The sequence below is a fragment of the Pleurodeles waltl genome, chromosome 7, assembly GCF_031143425.1.
Source record: "Pleurodeles waltl isolate 20211129_DDA chromosome 7, aPleWal1.hap1.20221129, whole genome shotgun sequence".
Taxonomy (NCBI): Eukaryota; Metazoa; Chordata; class Amphibia; order Caudata; family Salamandridae; genus Pleurodeles; species Pleurodeles waltl.
Genome location: NC_090446.1, coordinates 308540185 through 308557865, shown reverse-complemented (window position 1 = coordinate 308557865; position 17681 = coordinate 308540185). Strand labels below are relative to the sequence as shown.

General features: G+C 43.0%; 1 protein-coding gene across 1 annotated transcript in view; it reads right to left on the bottom strand.

Annotated features, from left to right (window-relative positions):
- Positions 1-17681, bottom strand: part of LOC138304050 (bactericidal permeability-increasing protein-like) — a 324414-nt gene that overhangs the window by 12249 nt on the left and 294484 nt on the right. Inside the window, exon 14 of the mRNA XM_069243745.1 lies at positions 5401-5477. Within this exon, the coding sequence (XP_069099846.1) occupies positions 5401-5477 (77 nt within the window). The remainder of the gene's footprint in view (positions 1-5400; positions 5478-17681) is intronic.

Genomic DNA, 17681 nt, shown 5'->3' with positions numbered 1-17681 from the left:
GACCTATAAGTAAATTAAATATGCCAATTGTGGATTAAGCCAATGTTATCATGTTTTAGGGAAAGAGCACATGGACTTTAGCACTTGTTAGCAGTGGTAAAGTGCCCAGAGTCCTAAAGACAGCAAAACGAGGTCAGCAAAGCAGGAGGTCAGATGAAAGAAAGTTAGGGGGAACCATTTCAATGATGCCAGGTCTAACATTTGGTTATTTTACTTTGATCAGCTTTCTCCTCTAATCAACTTCAATGGCACGCTTTCTAATGTTTCTTCCCATTTCAGGCATTCCATATTTAGTGAGTGATAAAAAGGCCCTTTCCAGTAATTACTTATATGTCCTCTCTTGATCCTATTAAAGGAATTCAACTAAATGTGTCTGCAAAAAAGTCAACTGGTGGTAATGACAAATAAGAAAGGTCATTTTTTTACTTTTACTAAGCCTTATCAGATTAATTCCATACAGTTTTGGCCAAACTCTATTCTGTGCCACAAAACAAAGTTCTTCTTAAGGCAATACAGATAACATGCTTTCTGTTGAGCAGTGTCACAGATTTTCTACACATAACTAAGGCTTATAACACATTTATTTCCGCTAAAGTGGAGGAGCTTTTCCCTGCTGCATTTTCCAAAAAGCAAAAATAAAATGATAGTAATGTACACTATCTTATTATCATTTTATTTTTCCTTGTAGTAAGGAGGGACGGGGGTGGGGCTGGGCTGGAGGGAGGGGGCCAGAGGAGGGCTATGCACCGCAATAAGCGTGCCTGTCTGCTTGGCCAGCCGTAGCCGTGTTGTGCCGGCCAAAAAGACATGCGCACTTTGCATGTTCTCTAGCCTAACATGCCCAGGCTCCTATTCCCAATCTGAGCAGCAAAGCAGGCAGATCAAACCAATCACAACACTGCTGTCATGCTGGTGACAGCAGCATTGTGATTCGCTGGGAGCCTCTGCAGCCGGGAAGAGGAAGAGGATGGAGTTGGAGACGAACGTGTCTCCCCTTGAAGGTAGGTGTGTTTTTTTTTTTTTACCCCCATCCTCCCCCCTCCCTCCCCCCCAACCCCCCTGTCCCGTCAAGCCCTGTCCCGCCATCACCGTTCAGTGGCAGCAGCCACTGCTCCTAGACACAGAATAGGTAAAACTCTTTGGTAAATCAGTCCATATATTTTGAGGACAAACAGAGACCATGCATGCTCACATGCACACATCTGTGCACAGAATTAGCAGGACAACAACTTTATTTCGAGTGTTTTGGGATGTATGCCAAGCAGACTTCAGAAAGCTTATTCCACTTCCTATTTCGAGAAGAAAATGTCTAATGAAAGGCAGGGTACAACAGATCTTTTGCAGCTATTTAAATAACTTTTGAAAGTGATGTATACCCACATTTTCAATGTTCACTAGAGATGTACCAAAGTGCACTTCACATAATTTAAGTGTACTTTCTCGCAACGATCTTGGCATTCTGCAAACTTTTGAAAAACCCGCTCACCTCTGCTCCAATCGTGGAGGGGTGGATGAACTTTTTGCCTCTAGATTTTGAAACATCAGACCCCCAATGTAGATCTGCTTTTAGAAGCCTCAGCCTGGACCGATTTTCTGAAGCGTGGGTCTGCATACCTTACACTGTACAAGCTTGATTAATACTTAAACATGTGACGTCCTTTCTTTGAAAAAATGATCAATACAAGAATCCCTGCTTTCTTGTTTAATGCACAAATATTTTATACTTGCTTTCAAGCTTACCTGATAATTGGCAATTATTCTAAATGTTATTATCTCTGTGTATCAGTTACAACACAAACTGAAGATATTCCTGAAAAGCTTTTGTCAGACCAGTTTTGAAACGTTCATCAATAATTTGGGCTCAGGGCTCCAGAGACCTTCTAATGGAAAGAAAGTGGCGTGTAGACAGATACCACAAATTGGGTAGAACTGTACCTCAGATATTCAAGCAGGTTGTTTACTTACAAAGAAATAATCAATTCATAAATATTGTGAATGCACAGAGGAAGGAAAAGATGCCATTTCACCTGGGTATCCCCACCTCCCTGGAGCCATTAAGCCCAAACCATCAATCAGTGGACTTATTGCCTGACACTCTTGAGTCATTCAACTATACCATCTCATTAGTAATATCCTTTTGTTGGAAAATCATTTAATTAAAATCAACTGCTATAACGAATGAGTCATTAGCTACATTTATGTCGAGTACAAAGTGCTGGTAGTGATCCGGGATATTCCCTTTAGTACTTTATGTGGATCAATAATATATTTAATATACTTTAGAAGGGCCTGACTGCATGTTTTAGTGCACTACTGTTTTCAGGGAGTGTTTACTACAATCATTTGCGCTAAGAATTTTGCTGTGTGCAGCTTCCTGCCGTAGATATCACTAGAGTGCGTGGGATGACAGGAATCATGGCGTCAAATCTGTGTTTTCGTTTCAATACCACAGACATGTCAAATGCATCGAGGATCAATGGCAGTGTTGTAATTCGGAGACTGCAATAGCGTTGCTTATGTGGTCTGCACCTTTCCCTCTCTGCCAGTTTCCTTTTAGTACATCTCCCCATCACTTTCTTCAGTGCCTCTGTACCATTATTACTTAGTTCCTTTTGTATCCTTATCCATCAGCATCTTCAACTGTAGAGTTTGGCCTTAGGCCTCAGTTCCCACTTGCGCTGTGCATTTTTAAGCTTATTGGTGTAAACTCCTCCAGTTTCACACATATGTGCAAAAACAGGGATGTGTAATTGGCATACTGAATGGTTTATACATTGGTGTGCTATGGAGGTACTAAATGATACTTTTGGAGGAGGTTCCAAAAGGACATGCTTAATAAATAAGAACTAATAAGGTTTCCGTTTGTATATGTGATTGAATGCAAACACAGGGATTAAACCTGCAAGGGACAGCAGACCTCTGTTTAATTCCGAGAGTCCCTTAAACAATAGGGAATTAACATGAGGTCTGATTCTGCATTCATTCCCCATCTTTGGGCCATCCTTACTGGCAAATACACCCAGCTTTTAGATGGTGAACTGTCAGGGTGGGAATTACCAGGATTCAGTATTTTTCCATCCCTTGTAATTCTCAATTTGCCCAGAAACACAGTTTCATGTGAATTGGCAATAACTCAGACCACGTGATGAGGGCCTTGGAAGAGGGTAGCTGCTGAAGAATACTGCATAGGGATCTCTGCCCTCCAGTGACATTTCCACTACATATTCAATTTATCTTCCATGCTGTCCAGCACTCTGAAGTGAATGCAAAGTCACAAGACAGTGCGAAAAAATGCATTAAATAAATAGATAATCCCTAATCTAGGAAATGGGTTTTGTCTTGTGACACCCTGCATGACATCATTAAAGGCAGCAGTACTGGCATTGTAGCCATATCAGAAATGAGGTCTGTCTTGTTAGAGAAAGGAATAATTGCAAAAATATTAATTTACTGCTATGGAATAAGGCAAATAATAAAAGAAAGAACATTTTACCAAACTTCTGTACCAGCCTGGTTTCATCCTTTGCTGATTGTCTTAAAGAGGTGTTAACATACTATACTGGGACCTGCAACAATTTATTTGGGATCTCAAATAGCCAGGACTTCATGGGGGTTTTAAAGAGTGCCATGAAGTTGTTTGGTTTTTTCAATCTCACATATGTGTACAGGACTTTCGTAATGCAACCATGATCTAGGTGGCCTACGGGGGAGAAGAAGGCTTGTACTGAAATGAGATTGAGTTCATTTTGCATGAATTTAGACACCAATGCGACAATTCAGCACTTAGAACATGAAAAGAGACTGCAGAATTGGCGGGTCGGCCTTTAGAAGTACATTGGGCATCCATTTTAACTAGCAACTCAGTTATGCAGGATATAAAGCATAAACTGTGCTGGAGAGCAGTGAAATTCCTCTTTCTAAAATAAATATACATAATGCTACCATGTTGTATTTTGATCTTTTGAAATTTAGAGTGGCGCAAAAAAATCATATATTTTGCCTAGTGATGTAGAACCTTATGGCATAGATTGTCCTCATTCAGTACTTTCTAAGTTATTTGCCTCATGCTCACAGAGATCCCTGCCTGTTTGGGTCTCTACAACAGTGTGGGAAATAATTTCAGGAGAAAAGGAGGAGAACTTAAGTAATGGCTACAATTTTGAATTATCAGACATTAACTTTATGTATTTAGTAGGACAGGGTTGTATTTTACCCGCAAATGAATCTACAGATCGTTACACAATTGTATGTTTCAGTATTAAGGGCAACGATGTTGACACATTTATTGACTCCACAATATTGGCTATCACTGTATTGTCAAGATAGGCAAGCATAAAGAAGTATTGGTTTGCTATACTAAATTCACATCTACTTACCAGGACAACATAGTGCAAGTAGATACTGTAAAGTCAATAAATGTGCAGGTCGATATTAAAACTTCGATGTTGTTACTCCCCTCCATTTTGGAGAGAAATTATGAATATAATCTAATTGACCATTGGAGATAGGACAAATGTGCCAATTAAGGTTTTATTTTAGGCCTGATGGGGTACATATTTTACTGGCATTGGTAAACTTTCTATGTGGTGTCTAGTTACTGTTTTTTTTTTTTAAACAAGTGAAAAACACAAGAAGGGAATAAGAGGGCAATTGAAGTACTGACATTGCTTGAGTACAGAGGGTAAGAAGAGAGTGTAAAGAGTGAAAAAGTCAGCGAGCAATTGGCAAAAGCGTATGAAAAGGGAATAAATGGAAAATGTAAGAAGACAGCGTGGAGTCAATACTGGAAAAATGGTGGAAAGGTAATCTGAAAAACGGAGGACAAGTACGATATGAGGACTATGAATGCAAAAGACTACTTTAACAGATTCTGATGGAAAGGGTAAAGGGATGAATTTACGTGGGGAGAAAAGAGGAGGTGAGAAAATTGAATGTTGGATGAACATAAGTGAAAAAGGACTGAAAAAAGAATACAGTACCTATGTGGATGGGCAACTAATACAAAAGGAACACTCAATAACGATAAAGGGGCACTGAAGAAAGCGAAGGGGCAAAGTGATAAAGGGAAGATGGCAGAGAGAGAAGCAGAGGGCCATATATTACACAATATTGTGATTGCCACATTCTAATGATCAATCAGGATTGCCATTTTGGTGGCAAAATTCTGAAGGGGTGGGACTACTACAAGGGGCCTATAGTAGAGAAATAGAGGGGGCAAGGAAGTTAGGGACCCATGGCAACATAAACAAGGAGAGGGAAAAAGATTGAAGAGGGAAAGAAAGAGAAGGATAAACAGCAAGAGAATGAGAGATATAAAGATGTCAGTGTTCTGGTACAGATATGTATGAATGCCATGGATACCAAAAAATAGCTGGGTGAAAATCACATGTATTTACAGACCTGGTGTTGCTGAAGGACAACATCAAAGAGCTGTATATGATCAAGCATTGGAAGTGGGAATCCTTTCCCTAAGATATCTGAAAAAAGAAAATAAATGACTTTTAAATAAACTGTTTGATTTTTTCTTCCACCCAACATATTTTCTCCATCCCTGTTATTTCGTCCTTTAATTTGTCCTAAAAACATTTTAAAACATACAATAAGAAAAACAACAATACATAATAAAATAAATTCAAGAAATTCACTCAGTGTTACATATCTGTTTCACTAATTCTACCTACTAAGGCATTACATCCAGTTCCCACCTGAAATTCAAAATGACGCAACTACCTAACAGAAATAAATTGCTTCACGAGTTTAATAAAAACTAGTGTCTCTGAACCAGTGGTCTGATTCTCAAAAATGTTGTGCATATTCAGGTTTCCGACTTTTAGGAACTCACAAGAGTCATATGAAGTATGTCTGAATGCATGCCCTAGCTGCAGATTTCTTGAAGTGCTTCAATCACCAAAGGTGCTGTTCCACCTTTCTGGTGATAAATACCAGGTGGTGGAGAAGAAGTTTAGGCAGGAGACAGTCAGGGTATCCCCACATCAAAAGAAAGGAGCTATCTCATAATCTAATCCTTGACATAAAAGTGTAACACTGGTATTAGCTATACTTGCCCTTATTAAAGAGGAAGGGCCCGCCATCAAAAAAGTAACCATTACTCAGAGACGTTTTAAGGCATGGGCAAAGTGGGCTCTGGCCCAGGGCCCCAGACTTTCAGGGGGGCCCTGATGGAGCCAGTCCTGCGTCTGCTGCGAGGCTTGCCCTGTTGCTTTAAATCCCATTTTCCTTTATTTTTTATGTGGGTGATGTGTGAGAGTCTATTACTGACAGTTTGCAGAGAAATGTGTTTATGTTTCATGCAACATCCAAAACAAAGTTAATTTTACGGCAAAACAGGACCCCACAATTGAGAAAAAGAAGGATATTGCAGATATTATGTGCATAATATTTGTGAGCTGCTGCTGTATTACAATATTGAAAACACACAATACTATCCCTGAATAGAAGATGTAAATACATTTTGAATTTGGACTAGTGTTCCTGTGCACTATCAGTGGCCTGGCCAAAGAGGGCTTGAAAGAGCTGAAATTGGATCATAAATTCAAAGCTGTTCTGAACAGGGGCCTCCATAATATGTTTGGCTCAGGGCCCCCAAAATCCTAAAGATGCCCCTGCCATTATTAAAGTTGATCAGAAGCTGGACAAGGTTCTGTTGGGATCAAATGGATTCTTAACATCAACAAAGAGAACACATATTGCTGAGTTTCTCTTGGGAAAACTGTGTATCCCTACAACTGATTAATGTAAACTGAAACAGCTAGTAATTTACCCATTGTTGCTGTATCAGCATGGTTTAGGGCAGGAGTAAACAGGAAAATGCTGAACTTCAGAGTAAAGAATGTATTCCTTATCTTCAGAGGCCTTACAGACCCTGGTAGGGACCAAACCAAGAGGCCTTTCAAACTTTTCTTCCTTGGACATGGCTGAACCCTTAAGCCAGCAGATCACACCTAAATAAGAAACATGAGACTTCCTGACCTCCTGCATATGAAGATTCAATAGCTCTCAAGAAACAAGCTCCATGATAAGCTTGTTTGTAAGAAGACAAGGGTGAGGAAATCTCTTGAATGTCTAGCTGCCACCTCTGGAAGGCAAGGCTTGACATGCCTCACCTAAGAATTTACACATGAAGGGAGTATGGATGTTGGGAGTGCACAAGGATAAGTTATGCAGACCCCTGATTCTAAACAGAGTATAGCTTTGAAAGGATAGAGGACTGGCCAATGTGGAACACAGAGAAGAGTTGTAACCTCATTTCAACCATCAATAAGGAAACAATGGATGTGCCCTCATCTGGGCACCTGGAAAGAAAAGACAGATTATTTTAAATTGCCAGTTTAAATTAAACATTTCAGTTCTCATTGGATCTCCAGTCGGTACAACCTACACACTGGGTGGTTGGGTGTAATACCAATACGGCACCCACTGAACGTTATTCATTATAACAAGATACAATCTCCCCGGGCAATTGTATGTATACGTTGGATGTGCGACCCTGTAAGCACAGTCACCTTTTCTTCAAAGAAAACACAGCTTGACAGGGAACATTTCGTTAGCGGGAACTTATGTCCTATACTGCACTTTATAAGTGTGGGCACCAGTCATGCCTCTTTAATTGTATGAGCCTTCCATTATTGCTGGAAATAAGTACAACTGGGAATGTTCTGGCTTTGACCAAACACCTTGTTAATGGTGGTGGAATCTCCTGCTCACAGATGAGTCTCCCCGAATGGCACATTTTGATATGGCAACTAGAGAATCATATTTCATATCTCATCCAAATACCAGTGTCATGCGACTAAGGCTCTCATTTCAAGTAGCCACTTTAATCTCTTTGGGTAACAGCAACTATCGCATTCACAAGATTTTTACTTTCACCCACAGTTGTGGACTGCTGAAAGATGGAGTAAGTCTAAGCCAAACTGAGGAATTAAGACGGTAATCAGACCCAATTTTATTGATTCGCCTGATAAACGCTTATTTTCTAGTTTATGCTCACGACCTCTATTGTTGATAGGTCAGATTTTTCCTTCACTTCAGTATTACCAGTGCCAACATCCTCCCCCACCCACCCACGGTATCGGTAAGTCAGTGAGTGGGGAAATAAAACTCTATTTCCAGGCCACTCATGATGAGGCCCTTAGTAGTCTGCCTACTTAGAGGAAATGAAAGCTGATGTGGGACCATCCTTTCTCTTTATCTTCTGCCCTATGGGTAGGGTTACTTCTATTTGCATTCAAATGGTAACCGTCATGGAGGATGCTGCACTGCCAGGGCTTCAGAGAAGCAGTGGGGTTGTTTCTATCATGAGGACATATGTTCTCTGAGGTAAGGTGTGAAAGAGTACAACAGAGCCCAATCCACATACTGAAAAAGTCTTCTAATCCCTATAGCTCATTAGAAACCCCTGGTGACAGAGTATCTTCCGTTTGTCGGAGAAGAGTTCCGTTTTCACATCATAAGTGAATATATGAGGCTCCTGAAGTTCTTGTAAAAATATTCTAAAGTTGGAGGACAGCACACAACCTTGATGATGAATCCACAAAATTGAATCTTTTCTGTCGTTATATTTCATCTTGCTCTTGATAGTCAGTGACTGTCAAATTCATAATGACAAGAAGGTAGAATAAATGTCAAAATCACTCCAAAGCAAAATGTCATAACGTTTTGCAAAATAATGCATATATATATCTGTCATTTTCCATTACATATTGCAAACTAGTATTTCCATAGATAGCCAGCAGGCCTGATTTCTTAAAACTGAAAGTGGTTTGTCACGGGCTAGCAATTTTGTATATGTTACTGTATGGATGAGTGCGTTAGTGAATGTGAGAATGCATGGCTGAAGGGTATGTGAATGAGTATGTGGATAGAGGAATGCGTGAGATCCTAACTGAATGGATGAATGCATGGGTGAGTGCCTTAGTGCATGAGAGGATGAATGTGTGAATAATGGTCAATGGAAATGGATGAGTGAATAAGCGACAGTAGCAGAATGGGGAAGTAGTCTATTGGCAACAACAGGGGAAACTGTTGTCACCCATCCATGCACTACCCACTGATCCATTCATGCAGTCACTCATTCATCTAGTTGTGCACTCACTCGCCCATTCATCCATCCACACACAAGGTTTGTCCAGTAACTATATAGTCTTCTATTTATATTCATGTACATGTGTACATATCCGTGAATGTGGTATTTGTGTAGCCGAGCAAAGCTAAAAGACAATGATGCACAATACAGGCTCAAAGGCAGGCACTGTCAACAAAAGACTGAATATGTAGCTGGGTTCTAGGGGTAGAAGTGAGCCACAGCTGCATAGTTATTTAGCATTCTTTAAAGAGGTGTATCTTCAGCACTTTCTTAAATTGAAGGTTGGGGCGACCTGATGGATACAGAGATGTCGTTCCAGATCCTAAGTGTAGGGTTGAAGAAGGACTGTTGTGAGTTGTCTTACATTCCTCTTTCCCTCCAGTCTGTCATGACTGGTGTCCTGGTTGTGAGTGTGCCAAGTGCCACCAGAAATAATTAACTTGCCAGAAAGATAGGCAAGGGTTCTGGTTGTGACAGCTTTGTAAAATATTCTTCTGATTTTGAAGACGTCTGAGATTACAATGGGAGCCAGGATGGAGCTGATATCATATTGCTTCAGGCCAAAGACGGGTACCAGGCATCACGAAGCAGGGTGTTGCCTTTATTCAAATATGAGATTATGAGGCTGGAACACCAATACTGGATTTGCTTTCTGGGATGAATGGTTTGACTTTCTTTAATGGAAGAAGCTGGTATTTGTCTGCCTTTGTTTTCCTGGCAATCTGTTCCTTGAAGATGAGGTTTGTGTCCGTGGCGAATCCAATTAAATTGGCAATGGGTGAAATTTGGGGTTCAACGCTTTCATGGTTCATGTCATTAAGCCGGAATAGGCAAGTTTTGCTTGTTATTTTTAGCTAACAGCAGGAACTCTGTATCAGTGAAGTTCAGCTTTGAAAAGGTGCTGGACATCCAGGTCTAGGTGGGGGCTAGGCAGTGTTTGAGTCTTTGAATGCCTGAAGCGGGGGTGTCTTTCAAATGCAGTTGTGTATTGTTGGCATATTGGTGAACGCTGATGCTATTATGGGTGAATAGAGCCTAAATTGCTCCAATTAGAGGCTGAAAGTGAAGGAGAACAAGATGGAACCTTTATGGGCTCTGCAGGTGATAAGGATTTTCTGTGACTCGGAGACTGTGTCAGCAGTACCCCCCCCCATCAGCGCCTTGAGACCCCCACGGGTGAGTAGTGCACTTTACAAATGCTTTGATTGATTGGCTGATGTGTCCATGTGAATAAGCTGGTGTTGGTTACACATGAATGAGGTGAAACAGTGAAGGATATTGCCAGTGTACCCACTTCAAGACTTCAGAGTCTGGATGAGGGTGGGATAGTCAACATTATCACAGGTGGCTGAGCGGTCTAGCAATATCTAGAAGGAGAGGTCAACTTCATAAGTGGTCAGGAGGATGCCATCTTTGATGTGGGAAATAACTATGTTGCAGCATGATTTAAAGCCAGATTTGTACTCTTGCAGGAGATGGTTGGGCCTGATGTGTTCTTGGGTTCAGTGTAGACTTGCAGATGAAGGATAGGCGAGGGGTGAATTTAACCCTTCTTCCATGAGCTTATTCATCTATGTATCCACACCTACACACTCACTCATCCATCCATTACTCATTTGTCTCATTTTCTCATGCACCACTCACTGATCTGCACAATCATGTATACAAATTATCAATTAATGAAGCAGTTTCAATTTGAAGAAATCCGAACCCATTTGATTTGTCATAGCTTGGTATTTGCTGATACAACTGACCCTCTCCGAGTTTTGACTGTAAACAGTACCTTCTATATAGTCAAACGCTCTGCGTCACTAGTATTCAACTAAAATTGCTAAATAATGTTAAATTGCTCAAAAATGTAGATTTTGGTGTATGTGATTTGTTTGTTAGATTTTTTAGCTTACATTGCACATTCATTTGAAAAAATATGTAAAAAAGATGTACCGGTTTGAGATTCACTTGTTTGTATGACTGATGTTTTACCTGACTCTTGGATTATGTGGATTTGCGGGTATTTTACTGGGGGTCAAACACCAACGCACTGTAGGTGCAGGTGTTTACTCAGCGGTAATTTTGCTGCCCCACTCTGCTTGCCCTGCATTTGTTTTATATTTACAGGGGGTGCCTCCCTCCCATGCACCTGCTCTCCTTCACTCTTTACAGTAGACGTTTGCTGCCTGAACCTGCTGCATTGTTTAATTGTGCAATGCAGTACGGAAGAAAATGTAAGTTGTCACTAAGGATGCCGCACAAGGACGCATACCGTGCTTATGATATTTACCTAGAATTCATCCATGGCAATGATACTTTAAGTCCAGTGTCAAAGCCAGCACTGGAAACTTAGACTAGGGCAAAATTGGACAAAGTCACAGAAGCTTTGCCCGACTTCTCAAGAACTGAGTCTCAGATTTACAAATAAATCACACAAAACACTGCATCCATGAATGGTAGAGCAGGACATAATTATGGCCCTCATTACAACCCTGGCGGTCAAAGACCACCAGGGCTGTTTTGGACTTTGCAAACTCGCGTATTACGACGCTGCGGTCTCACCGCCGTGACCGGCGGTTTTCCGTAACAGAGGTCCCGGCGGATTTAATCCTCCAGGGCAGCGCTGCCCAGGGGATTACGAGTCCCCCTTCCGCCAGCCTTTTCATGGTGGTAGGAACCACCATGAAAAGGCTGGCGGAAAGGGGGGTTGCGGTGCCCCTGGGGGCCCCTGCACTGCCGCCTCAGGCATGGGCAGTGCAGGGGGCCCCTGGCACAGCCCCATGGAGCTTTTCACTGTCTGCATAGCAGACAGTGGAAAGCGTGACGGGTGCAACTGCACCCGTCGCACCGCCGCAACACTGCCGGCTCCATTTCAGGTCAAGCTGTGGGCCTAGTCCTTTGGCTTTGTCAGCACTTGTTTTGTTTTGTCATTTTTCCAAAATGTAATTGTTTGGGAGAGCTGCCGGGTAACTTCTGATATAAAAGAATTGTTTTAAAGCAATTTTTTATTTAAAAAGCATACATTGCCATAGTAGTTCTTAACACTGTAGAGAACTACTTTGGATGTGGAAGTGCTCCTTCTAACGGAGCAGAATGCTATCATTCTCAATGCCCGTGCAATATGTTATAGGGGCAGAAGACCTGCAGATGAAGGTCACTCATCATCCATGCAGGCACACAGGCAAACAAAAACGCTCACCCAAACAGCTTTTCATCCACCAATAAGCCAGACATATTGCTTCTTCTTGCAAGTTGTGACGGCTGCGTGAATGCATCTGGTAATGTGTGACTGTTAGTTTGTAAAAGATGTGCAAGGTCTGTCAGTGTTAATTTGCTTGTATGTGAGACCACTGTTGGAACTGTGGATGAAAGTGTTGCTAGTACTGTTTGGCATTTTGTGCGTGAGGGATAAGAAACTGCTAGTGTGAGGAGTACGAGTACACTGTTAGTAGTATGACATTCCTGCACATTGAGGGGTGTAGGAGAGCAGTTGATAGTGTGAGACTGCTACTGTGCGAGGGCTGTGAGTGCTTTTTCAGCAGGGTTGACTGCTAGTCAGTGAGGGTTGTGAGAGTGCATCTGATAGTGTGTGACCATTTGTCTGCGGAGGATGTAAGAATGAGGGGTGTGAGTAGTGCTAGGAACCTATGAGTTTTAATCTGTGACAGATGTGAGAGTGGTGCGTAAGACTTCAAATGTGTAAGGTCTCTGAATGCTGTCGGTAATGCACTAGTGTTCACACTGAGGCTTTGACCTCCAAATGGTGAACAAACACCAGCGTCCTGGTGAGAAGGCAATAGATTCATCCATACAAAATCCAAAATAATGGAGAAGACCCACTGCTTTTGAGCTATAGATGCAAAGTAGATTGTTGTGCATTAGGAGGAGCTCCCAGACATAATGAAGTAGTGAGTGATTCTTGTAAGGAAATGCCTCCTTGGCATGGTTACCCCCTGACTTTTTGCCTTTGCTGATGCCAAGTTATGATTTGAAAGTGTGCTGAGGCCTGCTAACCAGGCCCCAGCACCAGTGTTCTTTCCCTAACCTGTACTTTTGGTTCCACAATTGGCATACCCTGGCATCCAGGTAAGTCCCTTGTAACTGGTACCCCTGGTACCAAGGGCCCTGATGCCAGGGAAGGTCTCTAAGGGCTGCAGCATGTCTTATGCCACCCTGGGGACCCCTCACTCAGCACAGACACACTGCTTGCCAGATTGTGTGTGGTGGTGGGGATAAAATGACTAAGTCGACATGGCACTCCCCTCAGGGTGCCATGCCAACCTCACACTGCCTATAGGTATAGATAAGTCACCCCTCTAGCAGGCCTTACAGCCCTAAGGCAGGGTGCACTATACCATAGGTGAGGGCATATGTGCATGAGCACTAAGCCCCTACAGTGTCTAAGCAAAACCTTAGACATTATAAGTGCAGGGTAGCCATAAGAGTATATGGTCTGGGAGTCTGTCATGCACGAACTCCAAAGCACCATAATGGCTACACTGAAAACTGTGAAGTTTGGTATCAAACTTCTCAGAACAATAAATGCCCGCTGATGCCAGTGTACATTTTATTGTAACATACACCCCAGAGGGCATCTTAGAGATGCCCCCTGAAACCTTAACCGACTACAAGTGTGGGCTGACTAGTTTTAGCAGCCTGCCACACACCAGACATGTTGCTGGCCACATGGGGAGAGTGCCTTTGTCACTCTATGGCTAGTAACAAAGCCTGTACTGGGTGGAGGTGCTTCTCACCTCCCCCTGCAGGCACTGTAACACCTGGCGGTGAGCCTCAAAGGCTCGCCCCCTTTGATACAACACCCCAGCGCACTCCAGCTAGTGGAGTTGCCCGCCCCCTCCGGCCACGGCACCACTTTTGGCGGCAAGGCCAGAGAAGATAATGAGAAAAACAAGGAGGAGTCACTGGCCAGTCAGGACCGCCCCTAAGGTGTCCTGAGCTGAGGTGACTCTGACTTTTAGAAATCCTCCATCTTGCAGATGGAGGATTCCCCCAATAGGATTAGGGATGTGCCCCCTCCCCTCAGGGAGGAGGCACAAAGAGGGTGTAGCCACCCTCAGGGCTAGTAGCCATTGGCTACTAACCCCCCAGACCTAAACACACCCCTAAATCGAGTATTTAGGGGCTCCCAGAACACAGCAAGAGAGATTCCTGCAACCTAAGATGAAGAAGGACTGCTGAGCTGAAAAACCTGCAGAGAAGACGGAGACACCAACTGCTTTGGCCCCAGCTCTAACGGCCTGTCTCCGCACTTCTAAAGAACTGCTCCAGCGACGCGTTCCACAGGGTCCAGCGACCTCTGAAGCCTCAGAGGACTATCCTGCATCTAAAAGGACCAAGAACTCCTGAGGACAGTGGCTATGCTCCAAGAAAGAAGCATCTTTGCAACAAAGAAGCAACTTTGAAAGAACACACGTTTCCCGCCAGAAGCGTGAGACTTTGCACTCTACACCCGACGCCCCCAGCTCGACTTGTGGAGAACAAACACTACAGGGAGGACTCCCCGGCGACTGCGAGCCCGTGAGTAGCCAGAGTTGACCCCCCTGAGTCCCCACAGCGACGCCTGCAGAGGGAATCCAGAGGCTCCCCCTGACCGCGACTGCCTGCTTCAAAGACCCGACGCCTGGTAAGGACACTGAACCCGCAGCCCCCAGGACCTGAAGGATCCGACCTCCAGTGCTGGAGCGACCCCCAGGTGGCCCTCTCCCTCACCCAGGTGGTGGCTACCCCGAGGAGCCCCCCCTTGCCTGCCTGCATCGCTGAAGAGACCCCTGGGTCTCCCATTGAACTACATTGCAAACCCGACGCCTGTTTGCATGCTGCACCCGGCCGCCCCCATGCCGCTGAGGGTGTACTTTTTGTGCTGACTTGTGTCCCCCCCAGTGTCCTACAAAAACCCCTGGTCTGCCCTCCGAAGACGCGGGTACTTACCTGCTGGCAGACTGGAACCGGGGCACCCCCTTCTCCATTGAAGCCTATGTGTTTTGGGCACCACTTTGACCTCTGCACCTGACCGGCCATGAGCTGCTGGTGTGGTAACTTTGGGGTTGCCCTGAACCCCCAACAGTGGGCTACCTTCGACCCAACTTTGAACCCTGTAGGTGGTTTACTTACCTGCAAAACTAACAAACACTTACCTCCCCCAGGAACTGTTGAAAATTGCAGTGTCCAGTTTTAAAATAGCTTATTGCCATTTGTGTGAAAACTGTATATGCTATTTTGCTAATTCAAAGTTCCTAAAGTTCCTAAGTGAAATACCTTTCATTTAAAGTATGGTTTGTAAATCTTGAACCTGTGGTTCTTAAAATAAACTAAGAAAATATATTTTTCTATATGAAAACCTATTGGCCTGGAATTGTCTTTGAGTGTGTGTTTCCCATTAATTGCCTGTGTGTGTACAACAAATGCTTAACACTACCCTCTGATAAGCCTACTGCTCGACCACACTACCACAAAATAGAGCATTAGAATTATCTCTTTTTGTCACTATCTTACCTCTAAGGGGAACCCTTGGACTCTGTGCATGCTATCTCTTACTTTGAAATAGTACATACAGAGCCAACTTCCTACAATTCTCTTAACAGCTCGTCTTAAAATGTATGGTCCCAATTTGTTTGATCTGACAGTGCTAAGAAAGTCACCTTGCTGGCATAAAGCTCTCTATTTCCCCCTTCAATATGAATATTTCTCTAGTAAAGATGGATAAATAGAGAGATGTGCTCACTCTGCAGGCATCCACTTGTTTAAGTAACATGACAAGCAAGAGTGCTATGACCATCCTGTAGAAACAGACGAGGAGAAAAGACGGCTAGGAATAATCATATGGTTGCTCTTATAAATATATCCTTGCTATCCTGATGGCCCTTTGTGCTAGGAGTACTGGCCACAAATGTACTGAGATGCAGTGCTTAATTTGAGACAGTGGATTTCAGTGCTCAGCATCAGCACTTAATTGTCAACACAACAGCACTTATGACAGCTGCCACATTGTGTCACTGTTCGTGTAATTTAGAGATGAGCCTAAAAACAGTTGTTTGTTAATTCAATATACATTAAAAACAACTAATATTTGCCACCAAAACCATTCTAATAGCTTTGGGGGCCTTGCATTGCCTGAACTGTCACACTTGTATCAGTATGATGGTTAATAGTTGTGTAAGTATGCCATTGGCACCGTAAGCAGTGACAATGGGTGGTGCAAGATGCAGTGGTCTCCAGACGAGAGCTCTGGCACTTCTTCTTTTACAAAATAAGCACTGTTGAGATGGGAAGGAGCCACAGAGTGAAAAATAAAACATAATGGTGCCTAGAAATGAAAACTTAGTACAGAGATTCCCATAACTACAACATGTTCAGTATTCATGTGAGTAATTGGATTGTTGGTTGAGTGGGGTGGGAGCCCTGGTCAAGCAACTACCACAATCCCTTGCAAGATGAACTACAAAATGTCACTAAATTAACCTGTGCGTAGCCATGGGTAGCTTGATACAAAAAGCAGTCAAGCTTAAGTTAGAGGCAAGGTGTGAAGTATTTATGCAGCACACACACAGTAATATAGTGAAACCAGAACACAAGAAAAATTCCACGAAAATTAATATACATTTTAATGAATTATTTGTAACCAAAACAACAAACATCCAATCAGTAAAAACAGATTTAGGATTTTCTAAAGTTTAAGGTTCAAAATAACACCTAAAAGATATAAGTACCAACTGCAGACATCTGGTCACCTTTGTCACCACAACCAAGAGCCCTGGAGTGCATGTAGACCTCTTGTGGGTTCAGGAATCACTGAGGCAGGATCCAGGTGTGGGTTCAAGATGGTGTGAGACTGTTATGTCCCCGGTGACTCTGAACAGGAGGCAAGCATTCTAGCCCTTAGAGCTACTTCTGATAGTCCTGGGTAGAGGTGCAGAAGCAAGGCTCAACAGCAGGACTGACCTATGAGGGTTCAAGACTGGCTCCAGGCAGCAGAGCAGTCCTTCAGGGTACAGCAGCAGCCTGGCAGAATGCACAACAGGTCACAGCAGCATACAGGCCTCTGAGAGTCCTTCCGCAGTTCCAGTTGTGAACTGAAGAGTGGGTCTGAGAGTCCTTTTTTTAATCCCTGGTGTCGGGCTCATAGAAGGTGGGTGAAGTTTCTGGAAAGAGTCTTTGAGGTTCCCAGATTTTCTGAATTCCCTGCCCTGGCTCCACGCTGGCTATAGGCACAAAGGGCTAAGTACAGGAAAATGCAAAAATTTGAAAAGTAGTGTTTCAAAATTATAATGAAAAATCCAACTTTACCATTAAAGAGAGTTTATTATTACAGTTCCATAGTTACCAAACATGGTATATCTACTTCCTTTCATTTAAGAATTACAGCTTAATACATCTAATAAGGAATCCCCAGTGTTATCGTATGGGAGTGGTAGGCCTTGCAGTAGTGAAAAGCAAATTTGGGAGTTTTTCACTACCACTGTATATAATACTTAAACGTACATGCCCAGCCTTTTTATTACGCAGCACCCTGCCCTCTGGGCTACTGAGGGCCTACCTTAGCGGTATATATAATAAAAGGGAAATG